The sequence below is a fragment of the Pavona decussata genome, unplaced genomic scaffold (assembly GCF_977016875.1).
Source record: "Pavona decussata unplaced genomic scaffold, jaPavDecu1.1 SCAFFOLD_9, whole genome shotgun sequence".
NCBI classification, from domain to species: Eukaryota; Metazoa; Cnidaria; class Anthozoa; order Scleractinia; family Agariciidae; genus Pavona; species Pavona decussata.
In genome coordinates, this window is record NW_028145432.1 from 452,957 (window position 1) to 475,353 (window position 22,397).

The 22,397-nt window shown below is 38.7% G+C and overlaps 1 protein-coding gene across 3 annotated transcripts; it reads right to left on the reverse strand.

Moving 5' to 3' along the window:
• Positions 1 to 907: 907 nt before the first annotated feature.
• Positions 908 to 21,708, reverse strand: LOC146488396 (polycystin-1-like protein 2). 3 transcript variants are annotated; one of them, XM_085117243.1, is made up of 17 exons: positions 21,613 to 21,708; positions 19,462 to 19,564; positions 18,562 to 18,852; positions 17,636 to 17,767; positions 16,562 to 17,005; positions 15,109 to 15,340; positions 14,184 to 14,787; positions 13,338 to 13,544; positions 11,039 to 11,164; positions 10,351 to 10,638; positions 9,739 to 9,978; positions 8,523 to 9,215; positions 7,420 to 7,656; positions 6,430 to 6,729; positions 4,564 to 5,595; positions 3,714 to 3,873; positions 908 to 2,697 (listed from the first exon to the last, which is right to left on the reverse strand). In XM_085117243.1, the coding sequence occupies exons 2-17, from the start codon at positions 19,556 to 19,558 to the stop codon at positions 1,217 to 1,219; spliced, it is 6,564 nt and encodes a 2,187-aa protein (XP_084973369.1). In that variant the 5' UTR covers positions 19,559 to 19,564; positions 21,613 to 21,708; the 3' UTR covers positions 908 to 1,216. The 3 variants fall into 3 exon arrangements, with proteins under 3 accessions (XP_084973369.1, XP_084973374.1, XP_084973380.1); XM_085117248.1 differs by having other exon boundaries at positions 19,462 to 19,561; positions 21,613 to 21,683; XM_085117254.1 differs by lacking the exon at positions 9,739 to 9,978.
• Between the last annotated feature and the right edge of the window lie 689 nt (positions 21,709 to 22,397).

Genomic DNA, 22,397 nt, shown 5'->3' on the forward strand with positions numbered 1-22,397 from the left:
TTTAAATTGAAATCTATGACTCTTGCCGCGTCACTGCAAATGCTCTATCAAGTCTTTTCATTAGATTAAGCATACATATTTGTAAATTACATGCCGAAACTTAAAAAGTGTCAGTTCAGTACTTAACGGAAATGTTCTTTAGCAATTTGAAAAACTGAGAGAGGAAGATGTCAACATGGAAACTAGACTTCTCTAAACGTTCACAGAACGAGGGCTGTAAAAAAGTCTTGAGCGGTTTCCCATTTTATAGGTTGAAAAAATCTACCTTACCCTATTCAAAATGTTGCTTTTTGTCTACATTGGCTGTTTATCAACATTGTTTTGGTGGAGAGGGAGTCATTTGCGATAACGCTGAAGCCAGAATCAGTATTAAAAGAGTGAACATCCGACCAAATGATATAAACAGGAGAGCGCCCTAGTTTGCATCAGTAGGTAACGTATCGAATTATCCTCTGATCAGGCCCATGTTCTTGCGCCCTTACTAGTTGTACTGCGTTCTACTCTGCTATCAAAACTTGCCATTGTCAGTATACAATGAGTATGCAATTGGATTAGATTAAATTAGAACGCTGTGGCATCCTTGTGCAATAACGCACATTTAACTTGCAAGCGTTTCGTGTTGATCACTACTTTCCTTTGTGTTTAGACCTCGAAAGTCCTGTCCAGTCACCAGTCGAGTTAAAATGGTGAGGAGGGAGGCGGTGTGTACTTTCTTTGATGAAAGTTGAAAACAACAGGAGAAAAAAAATGTAGGGGGCACGATACTACTGAAAGTTTACAGTTTCGGATAGTCACTTTAAATCTTGTTATACATGTTTGAGTGTCAGGCAAAAATTCTTTCAAAATCGGACAGCCCCCAACCATATGTATTATAAACCCTCTCCGAATAGAATGCACAACAACAAAGTACCAATAAAACACATTTTTAAAAACAATTACACTATATTCAACAAAATTAAAGATAAGGTAAATGGAACTATCCGATATTCACTTTAGTACATCATGCTCTGGAAAATGTACTCTACGTGATCATGGCCAACAACCTCACTTCAGGCCGCCACTTTTCAACCCGGGCAAATCAAGGCACTGCTAACAAACAAACAGCTGAGTAAGACGAAAACACGTGGACACCAATAAGAGCAACCCGTTTTCCTTATGAAAGATATCGAAGTAAAAGGACGTTCCAAAGTCATCCATGAGGGAAATCCTACGCCTGTTAGGCGAGTGTACAGTAATTACCTCCCTCTTCCACTGCTGCTTCTTTAACCCCTTGCGAGTGCATATCAAGCCAAAGGCGAAAGAAATCGCTCTCATCACCAAAGTCGTCGGCGTAAATATCATTCAAGCTGTGACGGATATGTCTCGCCCGTATTTCTAGGTCAGCAATCATTTTCAACGTGGAATCTGTCATCTCAGGAACTTCCAGTTCTTGCGTATCTTGTTCAGTGCGTTTTTCTTCCTTGGACGTTGCTCGATGCTTTCCGATACACCCCAAAATCTCTTTCATCTTTCTAACCATGAACCTTCCAAGGTTGAATTTTAATTTAGAGATCTGTCTAGCTATACGGTAATTTTCGTTAAGAACGGCAATGAAAATGTTGATGCAAATAATATTAAGGCCCAGTTTCAAAGCTAAAATATAAACGCGACCAACCGGACAGCAGTTTTGAAAATAGTTTGTTCCACCAATGACCCCCTCCAGGAGAAGAGTTTGCATGGCGTTCAACGGGGAAGAATAGCCTTCAAAATCTCGCCCAAACTGAAGATACCCGAAATGGATGAATGCGAACATAAAGACAAGAAATCCCAGGCAGCAGTGAAGTAGTTCCCGTGCAGATCTCTTCATGACCTCAAAAAGATGATTAACATGGCTATTAAACTTGAGCAAATACAACAACTTAAAAGTGTTGAGAAACATTAGTAGGGAGACAAACACAGACTCCAAACTGTCAAGGAAAACACTTCTATCAAAGCTGATATACTGAAAAATGTTCGCGTGGAGTTTTGCCGAGTTGCCAAACAGCTCTGTTTCCTTCAAGATGTGAGTAACAACAAAAGCAATGACTGTTATTGTTTGCGCAAGTTCAACCAAGTTGAAGAGCTGTGTGAAGTAAAGACGAGGGCCTTTAATTATCCGCTTCGTTTCAGTGACAATAAAGTAAATTATGTAAAGTACTAACAGCACTTGGCAGAGGACAGTGACAGCGCTGTAACCTCCACCAAGATCATAGACGTGCATGGTACGAAACACGTGATCAGCAAATACGTATCCACTTGGCGAGAACTCAATAGGGATCGTACACGTGCTGAACATGCTAACGCCTGGGTTAAAAACCGTAAATTCAATGAACACGACACTGGTAAACCTGTCAATCCAGTTAAACCGGCTTAACTCGGAAATGACTTTCAATGTAGTGCTTTTGTCATAACCCAGCTCTGCCAAGTAGCCTCCTCGACTATAAACGGATAAAAAATGAACTCGGCTCCAAAATGGGCGACTCTGCGTTCGGTAGGCTGAAGAATAACGCCAGGCAGTGGGGCAGAGCTGATCCAAGTTGTCGACCGACGCATTTTCTTTTAAAGAGATTGGGTGCCACCTTGATTGATAGTATAGCAATTTGTCTTCGTTATCGTACGAATAGGAGGCCACACACGAGTTGAAGAGACTTTGTGCCTCGCTAATAACTTCACAGGATTCTTCAAAACAATGGAAATCAAACATGGTGTTAATTTCACTAAACAGAACAGAAAGATTTTGCAACATATCAAATACACAATTGGATTTTTCAGGCCAAATGTTATTCATTTATAACTCAAATAATTAAAGCTAACGATTTTTATAAAAATTAAATGCTCCACCAGCTTAATTGGGAGAAGTACCCGGTATTGTAGTCTGGACTACTAGCTATTCACATTTATACATGTGTTGAATGGGTAAGATAGTGAAATCTGATTAACCGCCTTTACTCACAACATTTAAATAGAATTTGGCCATACAAATACATATATAGCCAATTTGGTCCTGTACGAAAATATCCTAGTCTTGTGACGAGACACGTCGATGATGATGATGATAAATATTATTATTATTATTATTATTATTATTATTATTATTATTATTATTATAATTTTTAAGATGAAAATTAGCGATAAGAAAATCCGACATTACAACGACTTCATGTCGTCATTTTCAATGAATAGCAAGGTAAACGTGATATATATACACAAGTACTGGTTTGTGAGAATGATGTAGATAATTCCTTTAAGAGCAACAATAAAATAAATAAAGGTATAGGGTGCTAATTTTCACCTTAAAATGTTTGTCGATATCTTCAGTTTTTAGAATATTATCACTATTATCATTATTATTGACTACACGATTGAGTGGAATAATTTTATAATATACTCAATCACAGAATTACTATAATATGCCAATTATCAAAAGGAAAGGACGCTTCCTCTTGAAAACAGTGGGCTTTCTAAGTAAGGTAAGGATTGTGTCATACACTTTGAGAAAAAAAATACGAAAAAAACTGCAATATCCTTTGTGGAGTGTATTATGAAACTGAACACTTATGGATGGTATGTCAGTAAAATGTTATCATCCGGTAGAGTGTAGTGCTGTATCAGATAATAGCAATACTATACGATTGGTGCGATGTCCCGTAGTTTGAACTTTACCAATGCAGCTTATGTAGATGACTGAAGAATACCTTTTTTGACCCTAAGCTGCCTAAGACGAGGCATCCCAACAAGAACAGCGTCTCCGTCACCGATGTAAGGACTGGGACTAGTGGGGTGTTTTCCATCCTCATAGAGACCCGGTACCAGGATATCTCGCATCCAGCTCCAGGCCTTGCCGTGTGAGGAAATCTACATGAAGAAAGGCATACTTTGATTACGACAATTACATAACATTTTTTTTAACAAAACAACGACTAAAATTGTACACCATGTTAAACAAATTACTTCAAAACTCATTAATAATTCATAAGCCCATTGACCTATCAAATGGTCGATAATACATCACGTGCAGTCACTTAAAAAGCGATAAACCTCCTCCTTATTAGTATGCGGTGTTTTATCAGCTGATAAAACACTCCGTAGTATACGGTGCTTTTCTCGTATGCTAATTTCCAACGTTGACAAAAGCATAATTGTTATGAACTCTCTTGACAAACGCTTTTTCCAGGAATGTTTTTGAAGCCGTCCAAAAAACTTGCAGCACGTGTTTTATCGGATCTAAAACCCATCGGCTGTGCCTCGTGGTTTTAAACTCGATAAAACATTCCTGCTCGTTTTTTAAACACAGGACACTGGAAATTTTCTCGAGGAAATCATTTCGGGCTTACTACAAAAATCTTTCTCAAGGCATTGACTCGTGCCAAGAACAGGTGAAATTTAGATTACTCCAGAAACGTAAAATACAAAGACTGGATCTTATCTCAAATGTTATCTTAAATATTTACGCTTATCGGGCTGTACCCCTCTACTTCTTAGGTTTTGCTTTCCACTATAGTTCCGGAAAGAGCAGCTTTAGTGCAGCAAGACTTTAGCACTTACCATACTAACTTCTCCAAAGACATTTACCATTGACGAGGTCATGAAGAAACCATGCTCATTACGCCCACCATAACACACAATAATTACAATCCAGAGATAAATGATGTACGAAACGATTTTTCTAAGAACCATAAACATATGACGTTCCCTCATTCGGTTGGTTCTTGCACGACGTAACTGCTTCTTGCTTGGTGGCTTCGGTATTTCAATGTCTTCCTCTTCTTTATCTACATCGTTTAATTGAACATGTTCAACGTCAACAACAGAGTCGGTTTGGTAAGGCATCTTGGCCGAGTTTTGTTCACACGCCTCGAAAATATGGGACAGCATAAAAGCGAACACAATGATCTTAAGCGGCTCAGATACAAATATGTCCATAAAGACAGACGTCCCAACAGAAATCAGCCACTCCTCGCTTGTGTCTTTGCCCCACTGTAAACTATAGAAAATGACAAAAGTTGCAGCAACAAACGCTGTTACAAAACACAACAACCAGGCGATGTATATAAACCAATGTGGAAGCGAAAATTCCCATTTCTTTGTTGCAGGTTTTCTTGAAGCCTCTTGCGATTGTTTCTCCTCGTTGGCTGATCTTGTGTGAGTGAATATCTTCACAATCAGCATATTAATAGGCATGACCACGAAAAGACTCTGAACACCAATAATGAAGTCTCGGAGATTAAACACAAAACGACCCAGTTGAATCTTGCCTTGTGTGTCAGAAACATCCGTGTCTAGTTCGTAAAATACAGCACTAGCCAGCATGATGGTCAGCAGCACACACAAGCAACATGACAAGCGTTCGACGCGGGTAAAGCGGTGTCTGGGCGATCTGGTGGCAACAGAAAACCACAAATGTCCATCACTGAATTCTTCAGCTACCCTGTTCTGGGCGTAAACCATAAAATCTATTCCTTTCTCGGTTGTTAAAGTAGCAGTTAGGGTGCGATCGACGAGACCGTCTCCTCTGTCCACAGCCAGCCACATGTAGCACATGAAGGTCAATTGCTCCCAAGCAGACAAGTCACAGACCTAATGATGTTAGAATTAAATTATTATGCATTTTGTTCTGATTTGAGAGGTCCCATTAAGCGACAGACTGACACACCCAATCCATCCGTGAAAAAATCTATTCCCCTAATTTTAAACCTTTAAAGCCCTTCTTGAATGGACATTTTAACTTGTTGTCACCAAGATATCAAACCGATTCTCTAACGTACTTTTTTTATTCAGTTTTTAGTTTGTTAAACCTCTTTTGCTAGTTTGGCAAAATACGAAGGCGACTGAAAGAAAATATTTGGTTGGCTCGTTTGTTAGTTAGTTCCCTTCGTTTAGCAGTCGTCGTTAGGTGGTTACTTAAAGCGGGTCTTAAGGAAGACTCAAAAAGACACAATGAACCATCCAGAAATCGAGCCTCCCCGTAAGCGGACATCCTTGGGACCAGAAAAAGTGCCCGCTTAAGAGAGGTGCCCGCTTATAGGAGGTTAAAAATGTAGTGTTTGTATGTAGCTGAGAACATGACCAAGTGTCCGCCCATGGGAGGTGCCCGTTAGCGTAGGTTCGACTATATATATATAATCTTAGTACCCTTGTTTTTGTAATTAATTTTTCTCACTTTTGTAAAGCGCCTTAGAATGTTTGGATTTTGGCGCTTTATAAATTGTAATTGTAAGTCATGATTGGTTTTAGTTTTACTTCTGATTGGTTAAGAAAATGGGGCGAGATTGTTAACCGATCACGGAGAGCAGCCAAAAACAAAAACGAAAAAAAAAATGCGAAATTAATTTTGATACTCGTTTGAAAACCGCTCTACAGCAGTCATTATCATTATTAGTTCATTCATATTATTATTTGTCCAACACTAACCTTGATATGGTTCAGAAACCATGAAGGGCTGGTCCCAGAGTTGTCATGCCACACACGCACCTTCCTTAAGGGGCCAATACCGACAGGGATAGAAAGGGTGAACGAGATAATGCTCCCTCGTGCAAAAGGGATGAAAGAGTCATCCTTCAACTGATATGGTCGACTCGTGCCCTGCTCACCTTGCAGCGTAATAAACACCTTAGCAGTGGTACCAGACTGGCGCCAAATGCCCGTTGATACTTCAATTTCGTAGAAGTGCGCCCAAGGAGATTGAACTCCCAAGAGTGACCCTCCACCTACCTGCAACCACAAAAGAAGAAATAAAACATCCCTTTTTTAAGGAAAAAAAAAATATGTTCGAAGTCATTTAAAAAAAAATGACGCCGCATCAAACGAAAATATTTTCGCGCATGTACGCTATATTCAGATTGAGTTGGCAATAAACCTTATTCCAAAATGGCTTCCATATTAATCTTCTTTTGTTGGTATTCGAAAAAACCCTTCTTACCTCATTCCAAAAGAAATATTAAAATGGAAGACATTTTGGATTAAGGTTTATGTCAGATGTCGTAGCTCAAGGGAAAAAAAATCTACATATGACTTCGATTCCGGGAGTCAATTCCAGATCACACTGATGCAGGCGTCGAGGCCGACATTACAGAATAAAGGCAAGAAGAAAACTTCACTACTTAGCGCCATGTCTTGAAAACCATTTATCACTGTTGTTTTAGTGCCGTGCAACACTGTTACGGTCAGACATGGTGGGTGAAAACATTTGTTATTTAATATAGTATTTGTGTCCTTCGTGAAGAAATTGCATTCTTAAAGCAGGTTAAATCACTCTGTTTACTCATTATTTTGCGAGAAGTAGCCCAGGGATTAAGCTTCAATTGGTAAAACAATTTAACTTTGCTGTATCCTTTTTTAAGGATCTTTTGAAGTATAAACGAACAGGTTTTTTTTCTCATTCTGTTGATAAGTACTTCTTACCTTAAGATAATCGAGCTTATCATACTTTCGAGCGCAAAGGAGAAGAAGTAGATACAGTCCAAATACAAAGCTCACGGCCACTATAACAGCAACATTCCCGGTCTCGGAAAGGCGAGTGAATTCGTTGAATACTTTATCAAACTCAATAGGGTTCGGCGCCACAAGCAGGTGACCCCCAAACGCACTCAAGTGATTACAAGAGCAGTGAATGGAATCTGGGGTTGTCGTTTCGTCTACCTGTAATTAACACAAAGGCGAACGAGTAAACATCCACCGATTTAAATGACTAAAAACAGAGCTCTTCTTCTAGTAATGACTAAGTATCTATAATAGTGTCTATATGCCGCCATTTTCTTCCAAGGGCAACTGTCAATTCACTAAATACTCCTATTCAAACCTCTTCAAATAGACGACCTCCTCTTTGTAATGAGAGTTAATTCTGTCCTTGCCGTGCACGTCATGGTGCACCTCTGGTTAACATATTCTGGTTATAAAGTTTTCAGATGAATACCGTGATAGATAAATCGTTGTCGGCCATTCAAATGAAAGTTGACATTGCATTTGTATATTATACAGAAGAAGGTGACACTGGTTGACGAGTGTAGTTGGAATCTTACAGTGTGACCATTGAAATGAAATTTGTTAAATCGGTGCTTGACTGTGCTACAGTAAAGCAACGATTTAACATATTTTACAGCTTTACAAGGTGTTGTTGGCTTTTGAGAGTATTCAAACATGTCACCATTCAAATGACAGCAAAGCTATTTTTGGTTGCAGCAGGGTATTAACTTTTGATCTGTGGATGAAATCCTTTAGTGTGACTATTGCAATGAAAGTTGTTGATCAGTTCTTTTGTTATGATGATGTCAAAACATTTTAGCCTAGCTCCCACGTGTCTCCTGTAGCTCAGCGATAGGGCATGCGAACTAGTAATCGGAAGGTCATCGGTTCGACCTCCTGTTGGAAGAACTTGGCTTTTTTTCCGAGTATATCTGTGGCACTGACTGCAAAAAATACGGGACTATCATGCTATGAAAAAAGGTTTTTGGCTTTTAACTTCAACACTCCTAGGAGCGGAATGAAGATTCAAGGAAGGTCCTCACCGTGCATCCCTTCGTCGTCCATTTAGACAATTCCGTGCTCCAGTACAGGCAATCAGCTTGTAGTACCTCCATGGTGTAGTTTTCGTCTCCGTACTGGTAGTCAGGAAGGTTATAAGTAGCAGCTGTTGTGGGTGGTTCCTTGTACTCCACACATGATCTTTTCGACCGTCCTTGACCCAAGCACCGCCTTACCCTGGACAGGCCAAGGGTCCTTAACTTGACTTGTATTCCAATAAAGTAGTATCCTGTTTGATTGACATGTCGACTGCCTAAATACACCGCGTATGGATCACGTGAACAGTTGGTATAACCAGATGACGCCTGGACGCAGGATGAAAAGATGGGTATTGTCGTGTTATAATCATTATTGGTAGGAGAAGGACGTTTCTGGTATTTAACAAACACCGAGAAATATGTCGTGTTACTTTCTGGACGTAACTTTATTCTCAGAGTCATTCCTGCTGACGTTACGTTCACCTTATGGTAAACAGTTCTGTATTTTCCAACATAATGACGTTGAGAATTGTTTGCTGAGTCTTGGTTGTTTTGAATCTTGATAGACATCGGTGATTTGATGTCTTTTATATGTAATACATGTCCAGTACTATTCTTAATTTCAAGACTTGAAACTCCAGTGGTCACTCGTGCCCCCGAGGGGTCCCATGAAAAAGGCAAGAAGTCTGTTGTCATAATCTGTTAGGAATATACAGAAAATTTGTGTTAAGTAAGTTCGTAACAAGTTTGTTATTTGTCTTTTAGTTCATCTGACCATTCATCAGAAAGGTCCTGTGTCATTTGGCGACTGGTTTGGTATTAGAGGTAACAGGAACCTATCTTAAAGAACAAAGGAGTAAAGGATGAGTATTGGTGTGTGGCGTAATGATATTCCAGCATATAAACTCTAAGAGCAGGTAATGAACAAATTACACCATATTGTTGGTTGCCAGATCCTTGATAAAAAATAATCAATTAATGCAACACTAAGAATCGTGACTACTATAAAATAAAAAAAAATAGTGGCTCTCATGGGATTCCAACCCACAATACAATTGTAACATTTCAGTCGAAAACTAATTCACGGAAAACATGTCTTCTGACACAGACCACTGACTAAATATAATAAGTGAATAATAACTCATTTTTGCATGCATAATTCAGTCATACATAATTCATTCAGCCATGCCACACAAAAAAGGCCTTTTGTTTTAAGGCATACCTGGCTATCCACAAATTTTGTTGCGTTATCAAACAGGTCCGCAGACGATGGGAAAGTGAAACTGCTTCTTCTGCTTGACAAAACGGAACCAGCGAGTAAATCTGGCTCCTCTCGGGAAACAAGAAGAGATATGGATCTGGCCAAGAGTTCTCTCGGCTTTTCTCCGACGAGTGTTCGAGACAAGATCGTGCTTCCGACATCATCCAGGGATTGCAAGATACCAATGGAACGTTCTTTGGACTTGAATGAACAAAAAAAAAAACACTCCGTAAATGTTCGAACAATAAGGTCAGGTTAAATGATTTAGCTTCTTTTCATTTCCCCATCACTATACTGTCCTCCACTCGAATTATTCCGTTTCATTGCTTGAGGTCAGACAGACGCTTTTTTAATATATTGATCAAGGTAAGTCAAAGTTAAAACGCTTTTCAATGCGATCCCCTTATCGATTCGAAAAAGAAGAAACCATTTAGTTCCGACACTGATTAATATTGTAGAAGTCACTTATTATAATCAACAACTCCATCTAGTCATCGATCGTCACTGTGTTAATTCTTTTCTTTACCATAGTTTAAAATCTTACTTTTAAACCTGCCTCAGGCTTCGGATTACCTTATGCTGTGCATCAGATGCTCCATAATCTGTGCTTCTTTTCTGCCTTTTAGCCAAGAAATCTGACATCGAAGATGCTCCCTTTCCAAGTCCCCTCCGTCGACGGAACATGTCGTCTCGTGACTCAGAATCGTACACTTTTGCCCCATACGACGACAGTCTTAGCATGCTCCCCAGACCAGTCACCAGACTCCTCGCACCATCGAATAGCACTTCGTAGCTTTCCCCAGCTGATGATTCAGATTTCAATACTGACGTCATAGCTAAAAGGGCATTAGTGGCGGCTTCCTGAAAATAAACGGGCGCCAATTTCAGGATGCGTAAACGTTTCGTTGTATTGAAAGATTTGACACCCAGTTATATGTCAATTGATTTCCTATGTACAGAAGTTTACACGGCAATATAAAACCGTGCTATTTTGTAAGTAAGGTTTTACTTTAGTATTACGTAGTAACCGGTCACATGATTATGATCGGAACCCTAAAGGTAGGCTTTCACATTCGGACAGTACGTAAGATATCTCGAAACATTAGCCGAGTAGCAAGCGTTCCATGATATTTTGTACGTGAATAGGAGGTCTCCATTAATCTACCCCAAGTTCAAATCATGCTTTTCTGATCTAAATTATTATGTCACACGCCATATCTGATTCCACAACGCTCAAGTACTTATATGATAATTACATTACCTGTGCTTCGACTGTAACCTCACTGATGACCGAGGTGGCCTCGGCAATCACATTTGACAGCTGTTGGACTCTCACTACAGTTTCCGCGGGGACATTTGACACCTGCTGCAAAATGCTTGACTTCACCTATGACACAAAAACAATGTAAGAGGATCTGAAATATGGAAGTTGTCATTTGGAGAGGTGGTCATCCAGGTTCGACTGTACTAAGATCACTTTTCTTGTTAAAATGTGTACGGTATGTCCACGAGTCGGATTGAATTAGTAGTTGTTGTAGTTTCGTTTGTGGGTAATCTTTGGTGAAATTCGCTGATGGAGATGAGAATTTTAGTCACTACAAGCAGGAATTATTTAAGCACTCATCAAGTTCGTGATCCTTGAGGCAGGTGTTACAACAGTTCCTCATTATATCTTAAGGTTACCGTGTACCTTCAAGGGCGGCTTCAGTTTAACGGATATAGCGCCTCTCAGTTACATCACAGATACCCAAAACCATATATCAAAATAAAGCTTATAGAACTGGATATTCAAATCTTTCATTGCTTTTCCAAGAAAATAAATTCCCAGGTTTTCCGTAAAGTCGGAACTTGAAGGTCCAGGTCATCGTTCAAGAGCTCCAACTCAATGCGATTTTTATATTTTGGAAGTTTGTTTTTTTCTCCAGGTCAGGATCCTAAAAGCTTAAAAAACGTGTCGGGGTTTTCCTTAATTCGATTTCGTTCAAAAGTTACAGAACATCTTCAAAACTGCGAGAAAACCATGCGGAGTGAACGCACGGAAATGGCTTTCAATGAAAGAACTTTTAGAATTATCGAATTCCCCGACATGTTTTTGTTAGTTATATATTTTCTACCATCTGGCCAAATTTTACTGAAATCAGCCAAATCGTTGTTGAGTTGTAACTCTTGAAAGTGTCCCCTGCAAGCGAAAATTAAAATTTGAGAAAACAGCGCTTGAAAAAAAATTCCCGCTACACAAACAGCCCCCTAACACCTATATGGAAATTAGCCAATCATTTTGCAAGCCAATTTTTCTTCCGGTCACCTCCTGTGAAAATTTTCTCGCAGTTTTGCACGTACTCGCGTTCCAGAGAAATCAACTCCTTCACCATTTTGTTGGATATCTGCGGTGTTTGTTGTACGCGCACGTCGATTTTGTAATCTGTAATGATTATGGGAAAAACAAAATGGGGACTGAAGCCGACCTTCTCAAGCAAAGCTGTTGGGCCGAAGCAGAAGCGGCTGAGGAGGGTAAAATTGTCAGCGCTACGGAATTATCGGGGAACCACCGTAACCGCATGTATTGTCTCAGTCAAAACGAAAATTCTTGCTGCTCTTCAGTCGAAAAGCCGGTGAATAAATCTATTCGAGCGAAATATTGCTGAGAATAGCAAAGTTTTGAAATTGCTTTTCGAAAGTTCGGGTGAAAATTCGCTCTTGAATGAACGTCCCAAATTGTTAATGCTGCAAATAGGAAACAAGTATCCGTTTGACGCTTGAAAGAAAACGTTTAAACGGAACCGTTTAAAAGAGCTGACTCCGTTTAACGCTTTGGAAATTACTGTAATACAGTAAGTCTTTGTGAAAACGATACAAGCAAAAGCGCCGGCTTTCCTTTTAGTAGTTATCTTATAGCGACGGGCGACGTGAGAAAAGATCAAGACATGCAGGACATGATTCTTAGCGTTATTTTTCAACTGCTTTTTTGTTTTGTTTCCGTTTGCCGAGACTTGTAAGTTTTACGCATCCGAACACAATATGCAAGTGATCTGATCACGTTCAGCCGCAAATAAAAAAAGGAAGCTCATGAAGCGCGATTCACGGACTCGAGATGTGAAACATAAACAAGTGCATCTCCAAATATTCGCTTCGCTGGAAGATTTTACGACCTTTACTAACTTTAAAGTTAAGCTTAAAGCTTTTGTCTTCTTTTATGTCAGTGTCGTACTCGAACAAACGCAAGTTCTTCCACTAAATACAGGATATTCGAAGTGCGAGAACGTGAGGAATTCAAGATTATAGAAAGACCGTTCGCGCAAATATCGCAACGTGTGGATACACCGGCAGCAATATGCTGTCAATCAAAGTAAAATTTAACTTCCGGTGGAAATCGCTTACGTCCCAATTTCTCGGCAAATACTCACTCTTTTTCGGAAAATTCTTTTTTTGTTTGTAAGAACTTATTTGGAAGTTTATTTTTATCTAAAAAATGAAAATCCAAAAAATTTCTCTCTGAAGGTACACGGTAACTTTAACTGAACTTTGCAGCATGTTAACATCGAAATAGCTGAGAAGATTACCTCGGTTCTTTTCTCTGTCAGCTCATCGTGAGAAACTGTTTGAGTCTGCGTATTAACATCAACAGCCGCAATAGCTGCTGTGGCTAGTTGGACAGCACGTGACAAGTCACCTGACTGGATTAATTTGGTCAATTCACTGTTATCTCCTATGGTCAGATTTGCAGCGATATCAACCAGACTTCCTTCTTCAATATTGGGCTCCACAACCTGATACCCAAATGAAACCAAATGCAACAACAACATATTAGTTTCCAGCATTAGAGTAGACGGGCACATTTGCGTATCGGATGATTTAAACCATGTTCCTAACCAAGATTAAGCGAAAATTGTTATGCGATTTCCTCGGCTTATTTATCGATTAAACTTAATAATAAATTCAGTGGGGATAAAATTTTCCGGTTAAGATATGTTTTGACAAGATTACGCTGAAAATCGTTATTTTGTGGTTTTCTTTACGTGCGCTGTTTTATTTTGTGTAATATTGAATTGTCCAAATACTGAAAGCAATTTCCTCAAAAATGACCCTGTCGACTGCGCACTAAAATTCTTAAAATTGCACAAATGTCAGTAAGCATATTTTTTTCGAGGAGTTGAGTGGAATCGGAATGGCTGTGGAGCAATACTTAGCCTTAAAAAGAGGTCCATAGCAATTCAGAAATTATGTTTTGAAAAATTCTCTTGAAAACTGACAGTTAATGTAAAGAGGGACTTGGCTTAAAATAAGAAAGCAGCTAATTTATCATTTTAGGTGTAAAATGAAAAAAATGAAATAGGTGTGTGAGATATACGAATAAAAGTGTACATTGTGCCGAGGATAGCGTTACAATACTATACATCTCAGGTTACCTGAACAGGGATCCTAACTTCAGTGAATGCTCCTAACATATCAGCCACTCTTACTCGAAAGTCAATTGAAAAGTTATTAGCCTTATCTCCAACAGGAAGCTTTGTATATGTGCTGGATTGCTGACCTTTATAAGCCACATTGAGAAGATCGTTAGCTGTGAAGGAAATGAATTCGTATTGCAGAGGAAGATCTGTATCCTGCCAATTAGCACACGCAAACGTAAACTCTGTAACAAGAGTGACGCCAGACGTAGGGCTCACTTGGCAGTCTCCCCCCAGTGGAGGACTGTTGGTGGTAACCTGGTATTCTGAATACCCCGGGTATCCCCCGGGTCTTTTCGCAGTTAATTCAAATCTGTACAGCATGTCAGGCTCCAGTACTCCAGGAGAGGTGACAAGGGTGACAGATGACAGTCTTGTACTTATCAACTGTTCTATGTCTGAAATCTCGACCCACTGGGACTCGTTTGAAGAGCTACTGTTTTCAGTTTTGAAGATGGACCATTGGTACGTAAGAGTTCCTTCACATGAGTAGCCATTGCAACTCCCTTGTAGAGCTATTCGGCCGGATGGGTTTAATTTGATGTCACAGTTGTCTACGCACCTGAAACAAGGCAAAGGCAGCGATTGTGTTAAATGTTAGTTAAGGGAACGTTGGTTAATTTGTTGAATCGCTTAATTATAAATTCACACAGTTATAGAATCGGCAAGATTTATCACTTTACAATGTCCTTTAAATTATCTTTCATAGAAGGTTTGTTCTTTACAAGTCATTAACTGTTGCACATAAAAATTGACCATAGATGTAGTGACGCTAAATGACAGCATAGAAATATCCTCATTTCATTTCCAAACAGGGAATGTCAAGAGAATGATTGCACACTACATATTACAACATTACAATCCCGATACATTCAGTTTGTACCTTATATGTACTTCTGGTGGATCGCCAGGAACAATAAACACTTGCTGCGTGTATTGAGCTTGTCTCTGATCCTTTGTAATCTTGACAGTTATGAAATAGGAACTGTTTTCTAACATAAGCCCACTGTTGACTGTAACCACAGATTGATTCCCAATAATGTAACAGCCTCCCGAATCTGAACTGTTTGCACCCTGCCCCTGGCCATTTGAACACAACCACATGAAATTGAGGTCTGAATCGAAAAATGAAAAAGGCAAATTGTGAATAGCAATTTAGACAGATGAACTAAAGCGACTGTTCATCCCTTTAGTCAAATTAGTCGGTCAGTCCGGTCAGCCATTCAAAGTCAATTTGTCAATTGTAGAGTCAATTATGATAAATTATTACTCACAAATTCATTTAGTGACAATGAATTGACTAAGCAGGGGATCAATCACCATCAGTCAATCAATCAGAGAGTCAGTCAGACTATCCCTCTAGTTGTTAGCCAGTCATCCAAACAGCAGACAATCACTCAATCGTTTATTAGCTTCACAAGGAGGTTAAGTCAGTTATGCAGCAGTTCAGCCAGTCAGTCAGTCAGCCAGCCAGCCTGCAGTCAGTCAGTCAGTCAGTCAGTCAGTCAGCCAGTCAGCCAGCCAGCCAGCCAGCCAGTCAGTCAGTCAGTCAGTCAGTCAGTCAGTCAGTCAGTCAGTCAGTAAGTCAGTTAGTCAGTCAGTCAGTCAGTCAGTCAGGCGGTCGGTCAGTCAGTCTATCAGTCAAAGAGTACATGACAACGTAAGTCACCCAGTCAAGCAGTCAATCAGTCAGTAATTAGTCAGTTAATCTGTCTCTTTGTCATACATTTAGTCCATTAATTTATTATATAATTCGAGAAAGTGATATGGTATGAAAATCTTATATTGGTTCCCCCCCCCCCCCTCCCTTATAAAAGCCTTATTGTAATATATCAAAGTTTAAATTACATTTGGGCTTAAGTGATTAAGGTACGATTAAATATTTGTCCAATTAAGAAAGACAATGATCACACGATGGAGAAATGTATTTATTTGATGTTTGAAAACGACAAAAAAACATAATTGCCATTTGTTACTAGGAAATAATAGTTTTAGTTTAACTGTTCTCATTTAATTATGTTCAAACTCTTGGTAGTGACAATTTTTTTCTGTCAATTGTCAGCCAGTTGGTTGGTCGCTTAATGATTCAGCCAATCGGTAACTGAGTCAGTCAGTGAGTGAGTCAGTGAGTCAGTCAAACAGTTGTCTACCAGGCAGCCAGTCAGCCAATATACCAATCCATCACTTACACAGTCACCTGACACCAAGTGCAGTTATAAAATGACCATGATATGTAGCAGGAAAATCCCAGTTAAAGAATCACCATTGTAAGATTTAAATTACAAGCAGAATGAACAATATACATTGATTAGTAAAAAATAAACTAACTAGCTTACTTGAAGATTGTGTTTTTTCCTCATCTGGATCATATGACGTGGAAGCATTAAACACCAGGCTTTTATTGAATCCTCTTGCTACCTTGCTTCCTCCAGAAATAAGTGCAACTAAAGGACTGCTGTTAATCTTTATATAACCCTGACTAACACCAAACACCTGTGTGCCAACCATGGTTACGGTGAGCCGCACTAAATAACTTCCAATTGGTAACATGTGTGGTGTAATTCGAAACTCAGAGGTGCCATTTTTTGAAATCAATGGTGTCTCTTCTGCATTCAATTGGTAAATGCTCCAGTTAAATGCTGTTATATGGGACAACTCACAATCCAGAGTGACTTCGGACTGAATTAAAAACTGCTTGGATCGACGTATGGTCACCATTGAAGAAGACTCCAGTGGTGATAAATTTGGTAGACTGATATTTGGACTATAACATGGAGGGTCTGTAGATGAAATCAACATATCAAGATACTGATATGAGTCAGAAACGAAAGATTGTTTATTTTCTCTTTATGTGCTCTCCTAATTTTCTGATCTATTAGACACAAATCATGATCAATACCTAAATTTCTTCTTTTCTATAGCTTGGTGTATTTGTTTGAGATTCAAAGCTACTAAAAACAAAAGGGAAAAATAGGTGTTTCCTGTTTCCTAATATGCATACTTTTAAGTAATATATCAAACACATGAAGGTGTGTTTCATCGGATAACCAAACACTGAGAAGTAGGTTAAAAAAACGAGGCGCAGCCTATTTTTTTTAAAACGACTTCGAGGTGTTTGGATGTCTGATGAAACACACTTTCGAGTGTTTGATATGGCTTCTCAAATAATCAATAATTCTTGGAGAAATTCAAGGCTAAAGTTGGCAAAATTTTATGGTAATTAGGATCACAAATCCAAACCATGGTCACGGTAATGATTTTCTTTGTTTTCTCTTGATGAATTATTAATGAGTTTGAGAATTATACTTCAAGATGATTTCATTTTTGAGATTTCTGAGAAGGCTATAACTATCGCTAAATCCTTAAAATACATGTTATTTCTCAGATATTTTTGAAATATATGTACTTACCATGTACGGAACTTGCACAAAAGATACCAGTGAAGTTCAAAGAACATGTGCAATAAAACACTGCAGGGTCTGCATCTTGTTGGACAGTGCATGTTCCTCCATTTAAGCATGGGCTGGAATTACAAGGATCAGCTGCAAAAGATATACCTTAAAATTAACAATGAACTACAAGGTAATTACTCAAAATATATTACGATACCCGAAAAGTTAACAGAGAATCATATAAAACTTTCAGCCCTCCTCAAATTACGGCAAAAAACAAGTAGATATGAATTCTGTAGGGCAATCAGGATTGTGGGTGGGGCAGAAAAGAGCTGAATTTACTTACAGCTACGACATGAAATGAATTTTGATGCTTTTTTTAAATCCAGTTCAGCGACAATCCCTAAGAGTAGTGACAAATAAATGTGGTGACACAGAAATGGCATTAAATTAATAAATAATGTATCGATGAGTAACATTAACAAATTCCAAGCTAATAAAACTAAATGTATAATATATTGTAATTTCATTTTGGAAAAGTTAATCTACGCTAAAATCACAGTTCAAGAACCAAAATTACTCTCGTTTCTATTAAACACCTTTTAAAAACACCCTCTCCCTATAGGGGGGATAATATTATTGCTTTCAAGCGTATACGGTAATTATTCATTGATGTTCCAACGTTTCAATCTCTCTCAAATGCCACATAAAACAAACGAACAAAAATTGAACCAAACAAGCAAGCACGCACTCCGCTCAGACAACAAGGGAGTGCATATAAATTAAATCCATGCTGACCATTCATTTTTAACACATGTATGATTAGCTGGCCAAACAACTTACTGTTATTACAAATTGGGCGCAATCTATCAATCAATCAATCAATCAATCAATCAATCAATCAATCAATCAATCAATCAATCAATCAATCAATCAAGACTTACGTTGTGTCCCTTGTTTTGTCTTTGCTTCAAGTGGCTGTGAATAAGGTCCAACACCCTCATCGGTCCTTCCAGCCACTTGGATAATGTATTTAGTGTCTTCCTCAAGGTTGGTTAAAGTTGCTTTGCGTTGAAACCAGCCAACTTGAAGGTACTTTGTCTCGTGTGACCACATTTGGTACATGACAGTGTAGCCACGTATATTTAAATTCCAATGAATCCTATCCCATTTTACCGTGATTGAGGACGCACTCACAGAAACTAAATGAACATTAGATGGCGGATCACTGGGAACTAAAATCAGAAGTTAACATCATTATTTCTCTGTCAAGAATATATTAATCTATAAGGTTTCGTTTCTTAAAGATAACCTTGAATCATCACATTTAGGTGTTGACTATTTTCTCTTCAGTCAATCACCTTGCATTTTTTCATATTTTTTTTTCCATTTTTACCTCGAGAACTTTCAAAAATAGTTGCAAACAATTTTTTATAACGAGTATGATCAAATTAAGTTTTACTACATAATGAGCATTTTCTCTATCAAACTGTCTCAGTGATACACTTACAGTAAAAAGAAAACCTCTTTTTAACAGATGTGTTATAATAATAATTGAATATTTATACAGGATAACCCTTCAGTATAGAGTACTGCTATCAACGGGGTCCTGATTGAGTAAGAATTAACAACTTACAAATAAGAATAACTAAAATATGTAAAAGCAAAACAAACACTAAGTTAGAACTACAGTAAAGATTTACAGGTAATAGTCGTCCAAGGCTTTCCTAAATAATACTCCAGAATTAATGTTTCTCAAACTTAACTTAAGGCAATGAATTAAATATCAAGGCAGCTAAAAAATGTAAACTACTGAGAAATAGTCTAAAAAAAAAACTGTTTACCTCCTGACTGCGAGCTATCATTAGCGTCCACTATCACATCAATGGCGGCAAAAACCATAAAAAACACGACTGCAATTCCACTCAGCCTTCCCTGCATTATCTGCTATATAATTAGATTTGACAAAATTTCCTAAGAGCTGATATTTGCTTCTTTCTCAGCGTTCTAATTATTGTTATCGTACTTCCCAAGGCTGTTAAGTGTCAAAGTTTGAAAAGATGGGTTAATTTGAACTATATTTAGTGGAGAAATTGTCGAATTATGGCACTGCCATGAGACCTAACTCACTTAAATCAGCTTAAACAAGACGAAAAGTTGAATAAAAAGGTCTCAGAAGGTCTGTAGCAAAGAAAAAACGCAGTGGCTATTCGTACGGCACCCGTACGGCGACTTGTATTTGCTATTTGTACGGGAGTCCGAAGATTTCATAGGATTTCTCTGTAATTCCTGATTCTCGCTTATCCAAATTATTATATTTACCTTTAGAAGGAATAAGCGAATCCAGTGAGTGCCCTTACTTTGAGCGAGATATAAGTTTGCGTACTAAGCTAACGAGCCACTCGCGACACTTGGAATTGTTTTGCGCTGTATTCACACACACGCACGCGATTAGAAGAGACCGTACAGCGACTGGTATTTGCTATTCATTTGGGATTCCTATGAGTATCAGTAAAAATTATCATTAAATTTAAGAATCGCTAACCTGGTTGAGAAATTCAGACAACTGATCCTGACCGCTGGTATACTGATTAAGCAGTTCCATGCACTCCCGTATTCCCAACCTGCGTGATGCTATTCGTACGGCCAGAAAGCCGCGAAATGGGTGTTTCACTTAAGGACGGTGCCTACTATTGTTACTGCGCATACGTTCTGCGCATCGCGAGATACTCGGATTTCCTATGGGTGGTGCCCACTAATACAGGAATATTGTTGCGCGGTTTAAATCTATACGGAGAAAGCAGAACTTACCAAATGCTTTTGGTATCTCAAAAGAAAATTGGGGGTAACCATGCATTTTTCATAGATAATTCAGCTGCAATTTAGGAAAAAATCCCATACATTGCTTTATATTTTGGCGTTTTTTAGAGATATTGTTGCTTAATTATCTCTGAAAAATGCGTGGTTACTCCGAATTTTCTTTTTGGATTCCAATAGGCCTTGCTGACATCTGCTTTTCCTGCATAGTCATAAACCGCACAAAAATACTTCGGTATTAGTAGGTACCGTCCTTAATGGAAGAATTTACCTATTGGACACTCGCATTTCCGTACAGAAATTATGTTGAAGATAACAGAACACACCTCTCCTTCTGACACAGGTATAAATTTTCACTGCAATGACTGAAACTGCGCCTACTATAGAAGGAAGAAGAATTCCCGTATGAATAGCAAAAATGCGAATAATTCGTACGGGATTACCAACGTGAGTTCAAGTTCATTGAATTACCAAGTTGTCACTTACCCCCCGATCCAAGCCAGTGTATTATAACTATTTATAAGGTATAAGAAATTCTTTTCGCACATTTTTAAGCTACAGCGTACTAATTGTAGCCAGTTGATCTGTGAAGAAGAGGTTGCGTGACATGTGCGAGTTTATGTTAGTAGCTCGGAAAAAGTTTGAAGTGTCGCGAGTGGCTCGTTCGCTTAGTGAGCAGAGAGTACGCAAACTTATCTCGCTCAAAGAAAGGGCACTCACTGGATTCGCTTATTCCTTCTAAAGGTAAATATAATAATTTGGATAAGCGAGAATCAGGAATTACCGAGAAATCCTATCAAATCTTCGGACTCCCGTACGAATAGCAAACACAAGTCGCCGTACGGGTGCCGTACGAATAGCCACTGTGAAGAAAAAATATGAAGCTCGCGTTTCTAGTAAACAGGGCTGTTGTTGTGAAACTTTTACCATTGCGATTTAAAAGATTTCGCGTTCGTGGCATTCAGGGAAGTTTAAAAATAAAACTCAACGTGGTAGTTCAGTTTTTCATCATATTTAATTTTTGCTGATTTTCGTTCGCCGTTGTCGCAGTGTTTGGCCTCACTCAGTGAAGGTTGTTCGATACAGCTATTTTCATTTGAAAAGGAAAATGCCAAAATAAATGAAGCTAAGAAACAACTGACAAAGCGAAAAAAATCATTAAATAAAAGTTTTCTTACCTAGAAAGCGTTATAAGCGTTCTCCGAACACATCCATCTCCATAAACTCCTTCTGTCTCAACAGTATAAAAATTCAACAACAACACAGTTGTTTTCCCGCCGTTTCGTAGACTGTAGCCGCGCCGGACAGCCGTGCGGAAAAAGTGGCGGGAACTTCACGAAAGCGCCATTTTGAATCACGCGATAACCCATGCAACTGGTCATGACAAAACCAGGCACTTTGAAAAGAATGAAAACGTCTCTACCAAGGACGTTATAAAGTAAAATCTGAGGCAACTCTGGAGATATCACCCTAGTGAAAAAAAAATTTTTTTTTGCAAATCTGTCCACGGGTGTTTAAAGAGAGAATAACTTTATCCAGTGGATTAATCGCTATCTAGTGGTTAAAATAGCGAGTTATCCACTCTTTGCACAGCGTAACAGTGCTATCCTAGCTGTTATTGACAACTACACAACTAACACCTTCATCGACCGGGGAAGAAGCATTTTTAAAATGCGTTGAATACATTGACGTTGTTTATCAAATGCTTATCGCCACATTGAACCTACTCTCAGGGTGGGTGCGAATTGCAGTCGGTCCAAGAAGGGTAAAACTCGTGCGACGAGTGTAGACTTTATGTAGTATATGGAATGTATGCAGTGAATGTTTAATAACTTGAAAGCGTTGATAATTTCAAAATCGATCGAGAAATGACTACATTAAATAAAAAATATTCAGCCTTCTTCTAATTTTATAAAGCAATAAATATTTGTAAATGATGGGCCATACTCAGGATCATACCGTA